This window comes from Coffea arabica, chromosome 2e (genome assembly GCF_036785885.1).
Source record: "Coffea arabica cultivar ET-39 chromosome 2e, Coffea Arabica ET-39 HiFi, whole genome shotgun sequence".
Classification (NCBI taxonomy): domain Eukaryota; kingdom Viridiplantae; phylum Streptophyta; class Magnoliopsida; order Gentianales; family Rubiaceae; genus Coffea; species Coffea arabica.
The window spans coordinates 32,908,369-32,925,682 of NC_092313.1; the positions used below are offsets into that span (position 1 = coordinate 32,908,369).

General features: G+C 32.5%; 1 protein-coding gene across 14 annotated transcripts; it reads left to right on the plus strand.

Moving 5' to 3' along the window:
- The first annotated feature begins 1,002 nt into the window (after window positions 1-1,002).
- On the plus strand, window positions 1,003-7,057 carry LOC113695180 (uncharacterized). Of its 14 annotated transcripts, none has more exons than XR_011840727.1 (10): window positions 1,003-1,672; window positions 1,772-1,894; window positions 2,317-2,365; window positions 3,318-3,342; window positions 3,421-3,466; window positions 3,581-3,601; window positions 4,215-4,338; window positions 6,022-6,131; window positions 6,221-6,263; window positions 6,514-7,057. XR_011840727.1 is itself a non-coding variant. In XM_072080411.1 (9 exons), the coding sequence occupies exons 1-7, from the start codon at window positions 1,314-1,316 to the stop codon at window positions 4,336-4,338; spliced, it is 747 nt and encodes a 248-aa protein (XP_071936512.1). In that variant the 5' UTR covers window positions 1,004-1,313; the 3' UTR covers window positions 6,221-6,263; window positions 6,514-7,057. The 14 variants fall into 14 exon arrangements, 2 of the variants coding, with proteins under 2 accessions (XP_071936512.1, XP_071936513.1); XR_011840728.1 differs by having other exon boundaries at window positions 6,044-6,131; XR_011840726.1 differs by having other exon boundaries at window positions 1,004-1,672; window positions 6,034-6,131.
- Window positions 7,058-17,314: the final 10,257 nt, after the last annotated feature.

Consider the following 17,314-nt stretch of genomic DNA (forward strand, 5'->3'; position numbering starts at 1 on the left):
CAATTATTTCTCAATCTATGCAATATTCAATAAAAGATTTTGGGGGACTAGTAGTTGCCGCCTTCTCAAATGAAAATTTGGAGTTTGGTAGTTGCGGGTTAGATCGAAATTTTTTTTTTAAATGTTGACGCCTTTAGATTGAAAATTCGGACTCTAAACTGAAAATTTCGAATTTAAATGATGGCGCCTTTAAATTAAAACTTTGTATTCTAAATTCTAGAGCCTTAGGATTGTTTGACTTATCATCAGCATATGTATATATACACACACACACTTGCTTATATATACATGTTAGTTTATCCTACTCTCGCATGACATTTTGTATATAAATCACATAATCTTAGAGAAATGGAAAATGAAATGAGAGAAGTATTTCATGAAGCAAAAAAGTTATTAATTGCATCAGAATTTCCAGATTCCCTCGACTAGGAAGACATGGTATATGAATAACTGACGAAAGCAATAAGTTGTTAGTATTATGAATAAATATTTAATTAGAAATTGCATGAAAATTAGATTTTGCTTATGCATATAAAAAATTTAATAGGAAAGGGGTAGGATTTAAGAAATAGTGGGTGGACAGAGGAATTTGAATCTAAGATCTGTAATTCTTGGGTCTCAACCTTATGGTCCTTATCTGCCTATTATGCATTTTATGATAAATTATCATACATGCACTACCATCTGATCTAAAATGAGAAAAAAAAAAAAGGTTCCTGTATATTGTTTAAACATAAGTAATAATATTTTATTCAAATAAAAAATTAAAGACATATTATTTTAGTAAATAAATTTTTTATCCAAATCAAAAAGAAAAGACCCAATGAAAATTTGTACCATAATATAAATGGTAATTGTGACGAGTTTCAGTTGATGAAATATTACAAGAGTTAAAATGGATTTGTGTATTAACATGAGAAATCATTTACACAACAATTGAAAAGGTTCCTTAATTTTCAAAATAAGAAGAAAAAAAGAGAAGGGGAAAAGTAAAAGAAAACAGAGTAACAATAAATGTGTCTAACAAATTTTAAAAATACTTAGTGGATTTACTTAACCCATGAATAGTTGAGTTTTAATATGCATTTAGATTTAAATGAGTCATTCGAGTCCACGGACTCAAAACTCACTGAGATTAGAATTCAATTTAAATTTTGAACATGTGATACATGACATGTAATCTAAATTTGAATTTAATTTGAAAATTTGTACATGTGATGCATCCACGCGACTAGTATATCTATTATTAGTAGAGGAAAGATTTGACCATTTCTATACCATCTATATCTTTATTTTCCTGTTTCCCAGTCTACATGCGAAGATGCCTTTGCTTTTTTGTGATGTTTTGCTTTGGTTTTCCAAAATATCTTGAAATTCTAGGGCTTAAGAGATGGTCATTTAGTGGTTTTTTTTTGTATCTTGACTGGTTGTATTCTTTTTATTTTTCAGGGGATTTTTCTTCAACAGCTTCAACAACAGGGTGCAACACCATCTGGGACGAACGACCCTATGATGGTGGTGTCTGCTCTCGCGGGCTGATGCAATATCTATACCATCAGCGTCAAAGACCTGCAGTGAGTATAAATGTGGTTTTCTTGCAAAAATACTTCGTGATCCTCTGTACTACCTGGCTTCCCTATCCTTCAAGATTCATGGATAATGTAACTAGAATGTATGTTTTGAGGAATAAAGAATGTACGAGTTTCATAAGAGTCTGGTCTAATTAGTTTTTTGGCTTGGATTGGTATTCTATAAGAGCTTTATTTTGCAGGATAATAGCATTGCTTATTGGAGGAAGTTCGTTTCAGAATATTAGTCTCCCCGTGCTAAAAAGAGGTGGTGTTTGTCTCTATATGACAATGTTGGGCACCATACGTTATGGGTATTTCCCCAGGTAGCCATGGTACTTAGTTTATCTGTGTAACTTGCTTTTTTCAAAACTATTCTGTGACTTGAGTTGTGTGTGAAAAAGATTATTGCAAATTCGTTTGTTCAAATTCCTTGTCAAAATATGCAGGTTGATTAGTAATGTTATGGTGTGCTTTCATATCTAGATTGCGGTATCCTTGTGGATCTCTTGGAACATATAATTTTGTAAAGTTTAAGTGGAAAGCACCCTTTCCCAATTGGAGTATGTAAATCATGATTATTTGGGGATGTGAATTTTGTTCCTCATAATTGGTATTTGTTATTAAGATCCTGCCGATTGCTCTCCTCTTTGAGGAAAAAGTTAAAACCAAAATGGAATAGTCAAAAAGCTACCTGTGGCATCCCAGATTATTATGCTAATTGTTTCCATTTCTTTCTATTTGTCAGGATGCATGGCAATGTGATATTTGTGGTTCAAAATCTGGAAGAGGTTTTGGTAAGTTCGGCAGGGAATCCCTTAGATATATCATTGACATTCCATCCTTGGTATGCCTTTATATTTTCTTATTTTGGTTAAAAACTGCCCACCTCCTCTCATTTGGCCATTTAGGGGATAAAAAGGAATTGTCTAGAATACAATTCTGGGGTTTCAATATGTTAATTGATACCACTACCTCAAGAATGTGAGCCTTCCCCTGAATTTTCTTGAAAAGGAAAGAAAATAAAAAGCCATTCTTTTTTCCCTTTTATTTCCTAAGGTTTTTTTCCTTAATTTGAACTAGGACCTACTTATTTTTATAAATTTGTATGGACCATCTGATCATTTTCATTTATTTCCCTTTATTTACTATTGGTATTGTTATAAATTGAGTGCTTAAACTTTACTATTGCAAGTTTGACTGTAACAATCCTAATAGCTATATTAGCAGCAACAGTAATCCCAGAAAGAAAGATAGATTATTTCAAGTAATGCCACCATCGAGCAACAGTTACTTTTTTCCCCTTTTTTCCCAAATCATTGGTTTTATGTGTTAAATTTATTTTTTATTTATAAAGTTTAAATTGCCAAATTATCTTGAGGATGTTTTTTGTAATTATGAATTTGTCTATAATACTGGAAGCTGGTAATGTGTTATTTCACTTTTTTTTTTTTTGTTAGAAAAATATGAAAGTGATCTATTTGGAAAAGTCGGTATAGATTCTAATGAGGCCTTTGTGAAACTATAGTGGAACCTATTTCCTTTTTTGTAAATTCTTAACGCTTACGGTAAGTGTTAGGGTAATTGGTATAAAAGATATGATTTGAAAGCTATATATTTGTTAATGAATATTGATAAGATGAAACTTTTGAAGCAAGTTTAAGGGATAATCCTGAATCCTGTGAAATACTTTTCTGTCTTCCTGTAATCTTGTGTAATTTTTTAATTAAGAAACTAATGTTTTTGCAGGTTGAATGCTTAACTGGGTTTGAAGGTTTTTCTAAGAGTCTTTGTTGTAACTATTTGGGTTGATTTTCTGAGTTCTAATGTTTGGATTTTTGGTTGGTGGTAGTGATACTTGGGAATGCATTTCATGAGAAAGAATCACCTAGATTTAGGTTTGTCTCTTTATGTATTTCTTCTCTGTTTGAACAATCTATTCCAGTTCTTCCTTATCCAGTTAGCTTCTTGTTTTATTTTTAATACTTGTGTTGCCTTTCTTTCTGTTGTAGATATGAAGCGATTGTAGAGTTGTAAATCACCCTTTTGCCCTACAAACACTTATTTGATGGCTCCAAACAGATTCAAGCACCACACTTAAGTTCAGACAGCCTAGAGGCAATATTAGTTTCTCCACGAATGGCTTTGCCATCATGTACCTTTATATTCTTTTTTACAGCATAAAAAATCCTAAACTTTAAAATGAATATGGTTATGCATGCATGTAGTCTTCTATTCCATGCTTCTACTTTATCTAGAATACCTTGAACATTATTTAACCTTCCTTCTGTTTATTTTTGTTATAGATCTTCCTCTGCTAGCATGCTTGTTTTCTTTATTTCACCAATTTGGAGATGAGAAAATTTGGGAAAGATGCTCTTACTTCTGTGTGGTTTGCTTACTTCTTTTTCCTGAGATTTTAGTAGCTTGGCTTTTCTAAAATACATTTGAAATTAATGTAGTGACTGTAAGTCTTATAGGGGAGATCTTTCTTTGTTTCTCTTCCTGCAATAACTATTCAAATGTTTTAAGCATTGTTCTCCTTTGGCTGATATTTTTCCTTTTGTTTGTTTGAACTTATGGTTTTTTATAAATTGTGAAGCATAATTTCTAATATTTTTGGTTTTGTTTCTCTATATTTTGAAGTTGTGGTTGGTTTGTCGAAGGGAAGTTGCGCATACCTAAGGGCGAGGGCAACACCATTGTTGGCTTTGAACAAGTGCTGATGGAGATTGCTCACATTCATGAGAAGATTAATCGCTTTACTTAGGTGGTAGTTTTGCTCTACCTTATGTTTTCATGAAAATCGTAATTAAGAACTTAAAAAGTGTTTGAGGTTGTTGGCTGCAACATATTGGTCTTGTCATTTTTCTCTTTTTAACCGGTATAGTTGATATCAGAATTGAATGATGCATTCTAACTTGTGGGACTGATGAATCTACAGAGGATGAAAGTTTTGCAAATTAGCTCTGTTATCTTACATTTTGGAGTTTAATCTAGAGTTGAACAATGTTACATTAGGTTTTTAGACAGCAGAATCTATATTCATTATGAGGCTTGATATTTGATTTGATTTATGCATGTGGCTATGCTAATTATGTCCCATTTGCTAAGGTATTAAACATCTATTGTTAATTTCAAAAGTTTTTTCATGTACTAATTCAGAACAATTGTTCTTGATGTTTCTTGTTACTGAAAAGATATAAAACTTTTGTGAATTTAGATATTGTACTTTTACTTCTGCACGAGTTCAATTTTTTGCATATCTTTTAACTAGAAAGTAAAGAAAATTTAACCTGTATACTGCAGTCATGTGGCATAAATAGGCACCCTTAGTATCGTTTTTGTTTAGTTTTTGAGCATTAGGATGTTGGTCTCATCATTCTATGTGGCAGGTTGGGGACAGTGGATCTGCATTTTAGGGGTTTGGTTATAGAGATATGAGGTTCTACGTACTGATAATGTTGAGTTTTGAAAAATGCAGATAAAAGTACTTTTAGGCAGTATTGGTAAATGCATCAAGTCAGAAATGCAGGACCATTGAGAACATCTTTTAATTGACCATGGCACCACCAAGATCAAGTTGATAGAGTTGACGACTTATTGCCTTTGCTTAAGTTTCACTTTTGACTCTAAATTCCAGTAAATTAAGGTCATGAATTTTGTATCTAAGAGGTCTAATGGGTTAGTAGCATTCTTCACTACCGGTGCTTTGAGCATTTGCTTGCAATTAGTGATAAAGTGCTCCGGATAATAGTATTGAAAGATTGGAAGACAGCATTATTGTTGCATATTTGTCTTCTTATTGATTATTATTGAATTTATGCTAAGTTTTGTGCTAATTTTTGACCATGTACAAGAGATTTCTGTCCCTTGCTTGCTCACTGATAGGAGAGCTTTTGATATGGCTAGCCATCCAGACTATGGAGTCTCCGGTTGTGGTTGCTTTGGAGAATTTAGAGACTTTGGTTGGGGTTGCTTTGCAGACATGCCAGTGTCACGGTTTTTTCAATTGGAAAAGAAAATATAGATGGTTTTAGAAAAGAATAGCACAAACAAGTATAATATTTGGATGATGGCCGGGATAAATATATTTTCAAATGGCAAATCCTTTTGTTTGATCCTGATTTAAGAAAACTATATGCTCGTGACAAAAGTTGCTTTAGGGATTAGGTTTTTATTCTCAAAACATACTATTTCATTATACTTTTGGTTTATAATGTCTGTATCAAATTCACAATGCTTTGCTACAGTGACTTGCATGAAGAACAAATATGTATATACTATAGATAAAGATGTACAGACATAGAAACATTGACGAGTGCTTTTATAATTTATGTTTAATTGGGCATGTAATGTTCAGTTGCTAGCGCGCATCTTGTGTATAAACTTCTTTCTGTATCTATATTTCAACAAGTTATAATTTGCATGTCCTTGCATTCAACTTGAACAGTTTAGCCTTCAGGTCATTTCAGGCTCCTGCTGGTGCCATTGACTCTTGTGCTGACCATCTTTGTGTTTTGGCATGTTTATCTTATTCTGCAAAACAAGACCACAATAGAGGTTTGCATTGGTGGTGATAGTAATTTTTTTTCATCTATCTGGCATCTGATCAAGTCTGATGACCACTTCCTACCTTTTTTACCGTGCAGTACCATGAAGGTGTGAGAGCTATGTGGCTTGCTGAAAAAGGAGGTTATCTACATTCACATCCATATGATCTTGATGCTTATGAGAATATGATATCAATAAGTTGTTTCTCTCTTCGCTTGTTCTTAGTAGCAAATCAGAGAGCCTAGAGTAGGCACTTCATTTGGCTGATCAAATTAGGCTTTTTGTGCATAGAAGTTTACTAACTAATACTGTAGATATCATGGTACAACATGCTCTCCGAGATATGGTCTTAGCTTTCTAGGCATTTATACGTGATTTACTTGACTTTCAGGTTTTAGGACCAAATATCTTTTGCTGGGTATATCCCACCTCAGAGCAGATTGGTTCTGACCTTCGTTTCCACGTGGGAGTTGATAAGTTAGCAGGGATATCATTTTAGACGTATATAGAGCTTGGAGTTTCAATGATTTTGTACTGCTGGTAGTATTGGAGGAAAGGCAGCAGGTCCTATATCATTCATTGATGATAATCAAATTTTGGTGCACGCGTGCTTTCTTTTTGGAAATACAACCATTAAAAAAAAGTTTGTCTTGTGTAGCTCCTCCATACACTCCACGTTGTTGCAGAAGTAGTCAATGTTGACTAGACTTCTGAAGCAGTCAGATGTAAAATAGGACCCTCCTTCTTATAACTCTTTTTTTTAAAAAAAAGTACAGTCCCCATACAATCATGTACAAATGACAGAGTTCCAGGCTAACTCACAGCAACTTCAAGTAGAAGAGATAGGCCAAAAATTGTAACTTAAAGATGTTGTAATGTTGTGACTCTCAGGAAGTGTATGAACCATAATTGATTTAATTGATGTTTTGATTGAATTTGTTGCAAAATTTAGGTCCCGACTCTGAAATTGGAGAGTTTTATATGGGGCTTCCATTTTCCTTTGTTTGATGAGCATCTGAAATGTGATTGATGAATGCATTATTACTAGGAGGCATAAACCGCGCGATGCGCATTGGAATGAATAAAAAACATGCCCAATTAAACATAGATTCATGAAATAAGAATGTTTGGTGGATAATAACCTTTATAGTTTATCAAGAATAAATATTCTTTAGGAGACTTGAGATCCTTGGTCTCATATTTGTCTTTAGCTAGCATTTTATCTAGAAGAGATGACCGTTGGCGAGTATTCTTCTCAGGAGTTGTCATGGCCGCAACAACAGGATAGTTTATCAAAAAGGGCCTTGTCAAAAAGAGCAGCCTTTATGGGTGAAGCCAATGCCTTTAACAACTTCCCAGTCCTACAACCTCCCTGTTTAAGATAGTTTCTTGGCACTCCACCAGATTTTCTAAAGCTACTACAATCTCCCAGTCCTGCAAATACAAAGCAACAAAGGAAATTCATTTAAGATAGTTTCTTGGCACTCCGCCAGATTTTTTAAAGCTACTACAATCTCCCAGTCCTGCAAATACAAAGCAACAAAGGAAATTCATAAATCACGATATTTTCCGATTTATTACTAGGAGAGAAATGACTGTGAGTAAAGAATTATGCCACCATCAATGAATTACGGAAAGATCTGAAAACAGTTCAACAATCTTAGAACTCTTTGCATCAGCGAGATATTCCTTTATATTTCACAATTTTAGAACTCTTTTATTATTATCCAATTCAACTAAAGAAAAATTCAAAAACTGTACCCATATCATTTTAATTTCATTGTTCAACTCGGTTAACTCATAGTCAACTAATATGAGAATTCAATCGCTTTTTTTTTTCAAGCTACTATAATCACAATTGGATCAATATTGCTATATATAATGAAAATGCCTTCAAATTTAGCTTAGTATTTCCCTTTTTGTCCTGTGAAGCATAATATATACTTGTGGTCACAATCTATGTTTCCACACTTCATGAAAAATAGTAAACTTGATTCTCATGTTAAACAAGAAATGGAGTGAGATAAAAGAAGAATTTCCCAAGTTCCAACAAAAGTAGTTCTAAATCTTGACAGTACTTTTTCTCTCTTATGAAGTACGATATATTCAAATCATCACATCCTATGCTTCTGCACTTCATGAAAATGTTGAACTTTATTCTCATCCTAAACGAGTAATAAATATTAATTAAAAAAGTATTAGCTTTAAATCCTAGCAGTACCTCTCTATAAATGTAAATAAATATTCGTACTATTTTTGTGAAATGATTTTGCCGTCTACTTATTCATGTATATTTATGCTTAGCTGTGTACACAAATTATTAACCAACAAACATTTTTGTTCCATGAATCCACATGCTTAAGGGGGCATATTTTATATTTATCCCAACGCGCAACGCGCGTTTTATGCCTCCTAGTTACTATACTAAAAGTGGGAGTTCGGATTGCTACAGTGAAAATGGGCCGGTTATATTGTAATTGTTGTGCCTTTGAGGGGCGTTTTGGTCTTTCGGTATTGGATGGCAATGGCTTTGCTGGAAATTCACATCTGTCCGCGTGGCTCTCTTGGTCAGCAATTTCCTCTTCATGTGATTAGCATTAGCCTTAGTGGTGCTTCATATTTCGGTAATGCCATTTGCTGTTTCTCTCTTACTTAGGACACCGGAAGATGCATGCTATAGTATTGTGGTTCCTTTGTAATTTATTTGTTCTTTGTACCTCTTTTGTTTGAGTCATTGTTGCCCCTTGTGATCCGGAGAGGTGGGCCATCTTAGCTATTTATGAGTATTAGTTTAGCCTTAGGTGTTTGCCATATTTTCCAATCATGCCATTTATTTTTCCCTTCATTCAACATGTATGTTATATTTGCTTGGTTGTTTTGTAATTTTGTTATTTTTTGACCCTAATTTTTGTTGACTTATTGTTCTCTTTTGTGGACAACACAGATAGATGTCCGCGTGGGGCTCTTGGATGGGAACATTTTGGCGGTCAGCAATTCCTCTCGTTCAGTTCTTGGTTCTGTTCTTGGTTTTCAGCAAGTATAGAGGGATCCCCGTGTAAACATTTTTTTTTTTTTTTGCAAAAGGACAAACTTTCTTCATAAAAAAATTATGCAATTTAAGAAATGGATTATAATTTTTGAACTTTTACAATAGTCCCAATTTTTTCTTTCAAGTATGAAAAAATGATTCTAAAAATACAAATTTTCTAATTTTAAACACGAGTTTGTCACCCCATTTCTAAAATAGATCCATCCTTTATTTCTTAGCATTTTATTTCAATCTATCCTTAAACACAAGTCGATTTGGAATTCACCATTTAAAGATTCCAACTATCTCTTGGTTTTGAATACCATTTTTATTAAAAAAGAAAAAGAAACAGAGAAACTCACCTATTTTAGCACATGATTTAAGAATACAAAATAACCTATAATTTTGCAACTTATGATACAGATTACAACCAAAAAAAAATCCTCAACCAAGTTACCGAAAGAATCATCAAATGAGTAAGAATTATAGATCCAAAGAACCTAGAAAATAGAAATGAAAAACCTTTAACTCAAGAAATCGTTAGATATTGTATATATCTAAGCCATTATCTTAGTGAAAATTCAAAGAGATTCTTCCATGCTTGTCGTACTCACCACATAAAGTGCTGCCTCCTATACAAATTATCAAATCCAAAATCATCAAAATCTACAAAAATAAACAAAGAATAGACAACCAAAAGAGGGGAAGAAAGAAAGAAAAATAAGAAAATATGTATATTTACCCCTGCAAGTTGAAGTCATTCAATATTAAGAGTCCAAGACTCATTTTCAATAGATGATGTCTTGTCTAAAGAAACCATTGTTGCTCCCTTCATTCTTGAATACTTTTAATGTATCAATCAAACAATCATCTGAATTGCAACAAACAAAAAAGGTTCCAATATGAAATCTTGATTAGGAGAAATGATAGTATATATAAACCGAGCTCATGGTGGGATAGAGTTGAATAAAAATTATATGTCATGCATCCAGACCTATTAATGTAAAAAAAAAAAAACCATTGAATATACAAAAAAAATTAATTTAATTTTACATTGGTCTAAAAATATTTTTAAATATGTTTGAAAGCTCATTCAAGTATAGCAAACAATAGAAAATGATAAACCCATTTTATAATGTTAGGCATTATTTAGTGATTAATGCTACATTAAAAAAGTTAGATAACCATGCCTTATAATTCTACCTAATTTTAGTCATTACTTACTGATTAATGCTACATTAAGAATGTTAGATAACCTAATTTCAAGGTCTTATTTATCAGTGCAATTAGGAAAAAATACACACTCACACACATGACGACTGTTAGATCGTTGATAATTTATTGCAGATATGAAATACTAATATATCGTATCGATATCTCATATTAAGTCAATTAGTAGTCCAAGTCCAGTAGGTACAAAAATCTCTTCAACTTCATAAATAAATTGAGTAAACGAATAACGATAATAACTAATTTACCTAAAGTTAAATTCCCCATAATTACTATCACCCATCATATATTTAATATATAACTATTTTATATTAATTCACTTGTCTTCATTTTAACTTGTTCAACACAGACCCAGGGCATCCTCACGCATCGCGTGAGGGTGAAAAAACTAGTAAATTATAAAGTCAAAGGATGGAAGCACTAGTGTCGTGTCAACACACATTTAATATTTTCTAAACTTTCATTTATATCCTTAGAGTATTTAATTATTTTCTCTCAAATAAAAAATTATGGCTTCAAGGGTAGGGATGTAATCGAGCCAAGTCAAGCTCGAGTATTGCTATACTCAAGCTCGACTCTACTCATATGTACCTAGGCTCAAGCTTAACCGAGTCCAAAAAATCGATACTCGAGGCTTGACTCGATGAACTCCCTTTAAACTCGAGACTCGACTCGATAAGGCTCGACTTTTAGGCAAGCCTTATCAAGTCGAGTCTAATCAAGCTTTTTGACTTGACTCGAAAAATGTACACTTGTAAATTCAGTATAAATTATACCCATAACGGTCATTTCATAATTATTATACATATATATTATTTAAATTATATATATTAATTAAATATATCCGGCTCAACTAGCTACTCGTCGAGCCACCAGCTGCAGATTCCTGACTCAAACTCGACTCGAAAGTATATTCGAGTAGCTCGAGACTCGACTCGAACTCGATTTGACCGAGTTCAATCCATGTAGTTGACCGAGTTACTCGCGAGCTACTCGATAGTGGATCGGCTCGCTTACATCCCTATTCAAGGGTAGCTTTGTTAATTAGTTAGTTACATACCCTTCTATTTTCTATTTTTAAATAAGAACTTAATTTATGTTAGTAATTATCCAATTGAAATCAAGTACCAAATAACAAAACACTATAAAAAATTACCATATCATAAATATCCATTACAGAAACTAATTTTCATAAAAGTAAATCTTATATACACTGATCTTTAAAATGACCTTTAAAATTTTCACAAATGACCTTTAAAACCTCTATAAATTAGTACTCGATGAGTTAATAACTTCTATTAAATAATAATTTTTTTATTTCGACTTGGTTAACGAGTTAAATTAATAATTTTGATAAAATAATAAAATAATAATTTTTTGAAAATCCTATATAACCGTTTGATTCTATTCATATCATAAATTAATAATGACTCTTACTGTCCTGTTTGGGACATTCTTTATTCATTTGACTACCCAACCCAATTTATACTAGTATTTGCCGTTAGCCCCTTAAGATGAGCAAGCAACGATATCTAGACAAATGTCAATTACATTCTTGTGTTCAAATTAATATACATATCCAAACAAATACACTTGACGATAAAGTAAGAAGGTGAGACCCATTTAAAACACAAACATTGTTTAGAGTAGTTACAGTAGTTATATTAGCAAAATGTGATTAAGTAGTCAGAGCAAAAATTAGTTTTTCTTTAAGGATAAAATAAAAAAATTTAAAAATGACATAAAAAAATTTACACTAACTGTGATCTCTCTAACTTTATATGTTGAATAGATAGTAACTTTTTAATTAGAATCAAAATTATAGATGATTTATTAGAAACATAATTAACACAGTACTTCAAGAAACTAGAATCATGACATAATTGACCAAGTAGATTTTAATTTAAATTTAGAAATTAGTTAAGTAATCTTATATGTAACATGGTGACTTTTAAATTAATATCGAATTTGTAGATGAGTAATCACAAACTTAATTAACATAGGACTTCAAGAAACTGGAATTGAGATTGTAGATAAAATAATCATAAATTTTAGAAGAAAATACTCTCCTCTTTGAATAATAAAAAATTTAGAGTGGCAAGTATTAATCTCTTTTTCCTTGGTAATTTTATTAATATTGAAAAATATATATAAAGATTAAAAGGGGGGAGAGGAAGCGAGAGAGAGAGAGAGAGAGAGAGAGAGGTCAATTTTTTTTCAAAAAATAAAAATAAGAAAGAATTAAATATTTGTATTATTTTAAAATCATTTTACTTTTCTGTTTATCACTCAATTCTAATCCTAATACCGACAACTTTAAAGTAATACGATAATGTTAGAATCTTCTTTATTTTATTTCTTTGCAACTATTTTTTGTTTTCTTCTTTCCTATCTCTTTTTCTTTTCGTAGTATTAATAAGTATGAAAAATAAATTTGAAAAAAATTTAGTTTTATGTTTTGGGATCTTTTAAAGTGAAAAAAAATGATGACTAACCATTCCAACTTTTTTATTTTTAATTATATATAAAAAAGGTAAATGCATTTAAAATTTTTTTTACTATACTAGTTAGATTAACAATGAGGTAAAATGCCTAGAAAATAATGTTAGGGATTAAAGCGACTGTATCACTATAATTTAAAGAAATAAAGTAACAATAATAATTAGTAATGCTATAGAATAAAAGGGTATTTTTGTTCAAGATTTATTGACATGTTGAGTTGAATTATTTATGAGTGTTAAATGACCAAAAAATCACGTTAGGGGGTAAACTGATAGTAGTGATATAGTTTAAGGGGGGTAAAATGATAATAGCCCTTTTAATTACTTGCATACGCTTATAAATGTCATGTACACCAGTATAATATTAAATTAAAAAAATACTAGAACAAATTGAAAGAGTGAAGAAAATTTTGAAGAAAAAGAAGTAGGAAAAAGGGAAAAAATATAAAAGGTATACCTGAATTTTTTTAGTTACTACCAAACATTTCATGGGTTCAAAAAAAACCCATTATCATTAACTAATAATAGTGAGAGTGAATAATAAACTTTCAGTAAATAATTAGTTTTAGATTAGTTTTAGTTTCTTGGTTCAGCAATAAAGTTGGCCATCATAAGAGAAATTGAAGGAATTTTTCACAATCATATGCACAAAAATTAAATATTATTAAAATTAGAAAACGATGGCATCGGATTCATGTTTTGAGAAAAGAAATTTGGCATTTAATGTCTTATTGTCTCTTGGTTCTTTATGTTCCCCTAATTGAGCATTTACCTAGATGATGATTAATTTATCAACCCAATCTAATGTATAGACATATATGCAATTTAGTCCTTTAGAAAGTCCTTCAAAAAAAAAAATCCTTCAGAAAGTCCCACATTCCTCTGCTACGTAATTCACCTATGATTGCCTACCGGTTGCCAAAGCCTATGTGGACTCGTAAGCTTTTCACAATGGTCCCAGGCTGAGTTGTTGTGATTGTAGTGGTTCTGCCCATGGTAGGAAGAAATTCGCACTTTGCACACTAGAAGCAACCATGGAACTAGTGGAGTGCCAACCCCTAAGGGCACGTAACGTAATAAAAGCTGCAATATATTAGACTAGTGGAATTTGGATTTCATTAGGTTCAGCCTAATTAAAGCAAGACTCGAAATCCCAGTGTATACGTGAGCCGAGCACTAGTATATCATATAATAAGCTCATATTTTGAAAGTCAAAAAATGTTACTCCGCAGATTTTGGCGAGGGTGTGCTCGCGGGGGAGGGGAGGGTTTAAGGTCCTCAGCCGCACCTTCTGTCATCGATTGGCTGGATGGTGTTGGTTTATGGGTCTCCCTTAGATTAGTTTTCTGATTCAATTTGGCGATGACTTCTGAGTGTTTCTAATCTAATTGTGTGTGTATTTATTCTGTCTATGGAAAAAAAAAAAAAAGAAGACCGCAGAACAATGATTGTTGTATCTGTACAAGTAGGATTGGGTGCAGATAACCTTATCTGTACAAGTAGTATATTTGTATACGCAAATTTGTTACATCAAATGAATGTGAGAACAATAGTGCATGTACGTATACATTAAATCTTTTATGAAGTACACAATCTCGACCCTTTGTATTATTCTTAGCGTTTTGTATAACAAAAATAATGATTATTGATTAGTTCGGAAAAAGAATTTAGATTATTGATTATTCGTGACACTACTATACAACCGTGAGAAAAGAATATGTAGAAAAAAGAAAAAAGAGAGCGTTCGAGGAGGTTCCTATAATTGTTATTTTCTTTAATTGCTACCTTTTCTTTAATAATTGTTATTTTCTTTAATGGAATTGTCCTGGATTTGTGGGCATTGGATGTCTACATGCTTTATTGATAAATTTCGAATGCTTGCTCTTGTTGTCTCTGTATACTCCATCTACAAAGTTAGGAAGCGGGTGCTATTCCAGAATGAAAATGTATATGCTGTCGTTATAGTAGGTCAGATTATCGATACCATCTCATATATCAGAGCCTCATAGAGAGATGTGCTAGAGATTCAGGAGAATTGGTTGCTGATTGTTGAGTGGGGTATTTCCCATAAATGTTTTGATAGAGTTTGATAGATGAATAAAAATTTGTTGTTGTAAAAAGGTTTAGAGAATCATTGATGTACAGTTAGCGTGCATATGTTACTTTATCTGCGCTTCAATTCTCTATCAATAAAATTTTGCAATTTTATTTAAAGATAAAAGTTAATTGCTACTTTTTCTTTTTTAATGTTATTATTATTCTGTTTCACCTGCTCTGTGTTTCACTGATATTTCATCTTTTTATTTTTTTTGTTATCTTTCTTTTTTTTTCAGCAAAATGCAAATTTTAATACTCAATGATGTAAAATGGTTGACTACGTCACACTAGACTATTAACTGGAGTAGATTCTTAAATTATTATGAAAAAAATGTTTATACAAGAGAGGTTATTTGTTGAGTCATTTCTAAAATTAGGTTGTCCAAATCGCATTCGGTGAATGCGAGGTAGCATTTTTTTTATTATTTTTTTAAAGTGTACCTTGCATTTGAAAAATGCGAGGTCCTTGATCTTTCAGTCAAAAGAAAAAACAGAGCTCGTTGGACCTCCATTGAACTCTATTAGCTCATTTAATCAGACTAAGAAACGACAAAATTGGGAACTGCAAATTGAACCCAAATTCCATCCCAAATCCATCATTCAAATCTGCGGAGCAGCAACATCCATTAAGAGGAGGTACAAATTGGAGGCAATTTTCTTTCATCCTACGGCCTCGGAAGCTCTCGCCAAAAATTTCAAGCGTAGAAAAGCTGCAAAATGGAGACCATTATGTTGATGCTACAGGTATCATTCGGTGAATGAGGCAAGTTTTCTGATGCTTTTGTCCGGAGTCGAAAGAAGATGGCTTGGAGCCCGTTGTTATCTCCAAATGTTATTTTGATTTTTTTTCTTTTTCTGGTGAAAAAATGACCCATGGCAGTGTATTTACAGAGGAATGACAGTGTTTTCCTATGGCTCATAGCAAAAATCCTATGGTTCATATTGGGAAAATCGTTCAATACGTTACTCACATTTTTTAAAATAATTTTTTTCGTTCCTCAATTATAAAAATATAATTTTATGTCACTTACAAATTCACATTAATCAAATTGGTCCCTACCTAAGTTTTCGACTAGTTTTTTTGTCGAAATCCACCATATGCCTAATATATGATCATTTTTTAGGGGTAAAATTATCAAACCAAAATTTACATAATTCGATCCATAGTCTATCACATTTCATAAAATGAATTATTTTGTTTCTCATATTTCACAAAATGAATTTTTTCATCACTCACATTTCACAAAATAATTTTTTTCATCCTTATTGACCATGTGTACAAATAGTTTATTTTTTCTAAACCCATGTATATATCTGTTTAATTTCACCTGAACAGTACGAATAGTATGTGTCGCGCCCCACTTTTCGATCGTCGAATGTATGATGTGTGAAGTGTGGTGTGAACGTATGCAAAATAAAAGTAAAGGCCATGGGACTTTGGAAAGCGACGATTTGGCCAAAAAAATAGTTTTAAAAAGGGTTTTGAAATGAAAAGTTTGGAGTCGCCACTTGGTAATGGTTTAAGGTGTACCAAGTCACCCAAGAATGAGTTTTAAAGTCAAGTAGTAATAAACCCTTTTTAAAACGACTCCTAGTCTACGTAAACCAAAGAAAAAGGTTCGGGAGTCACGTTTGACAAAGGGGAAGGCAAGGATAGAATCCAAGGCACCCCTTTGACCTAGCCAAGGCTAGTTGCGTTGATTTAATCAAAGATTTTCTTGTTTTAACCAAAGAATTTATTACATTTGAGTGCCCTACATGAATGCAAACCCTAGACCTAGGGGAATTGGGGGAAATTTCCCTTCAAAGGTTGAGTGGTGCCAATCACATTAATTGTGAAGCCCAATATTAATCCTTTGAAGAAGTCACGAATAATGCAAGTGGGATGCAAATGAATGAAATGCATGCGTGCAATGTGAGGACATGAGTTTGAAAAAGTAATAAAAGAAAATAAATATGTAAATGAAAGTGTGCACGTGAGTGGGCAATGTACGGTATGTGAAATGGTAATATGAAGTGCATGTGTGCAAGTAATGATAAAAGTGTTCGTGTGCAAGTGAAGGTAAAAGGGTTCGTGTGCAAGTGGAGACAAAAAAGTGTTCGTGTGCAAGTGAAGGTGATAAAAAGGTGCATGTGTGCAAATGAGACAAAAAGTGAAAGTGTAATGATAGAGTGGATTGAGAGTGCGTGAGCCTAGGGAATTCATGCATATTGGGTACGGGAGACCTAAATCGTGACTTGATTTTCCCTTTGATTAGAAGGCAAAACTAGCGTGCTAAGGCTATCGAGTAGCCACACTCGCTCGTTTCCCTTATCGGAAGGGGACCCTCAAGCAA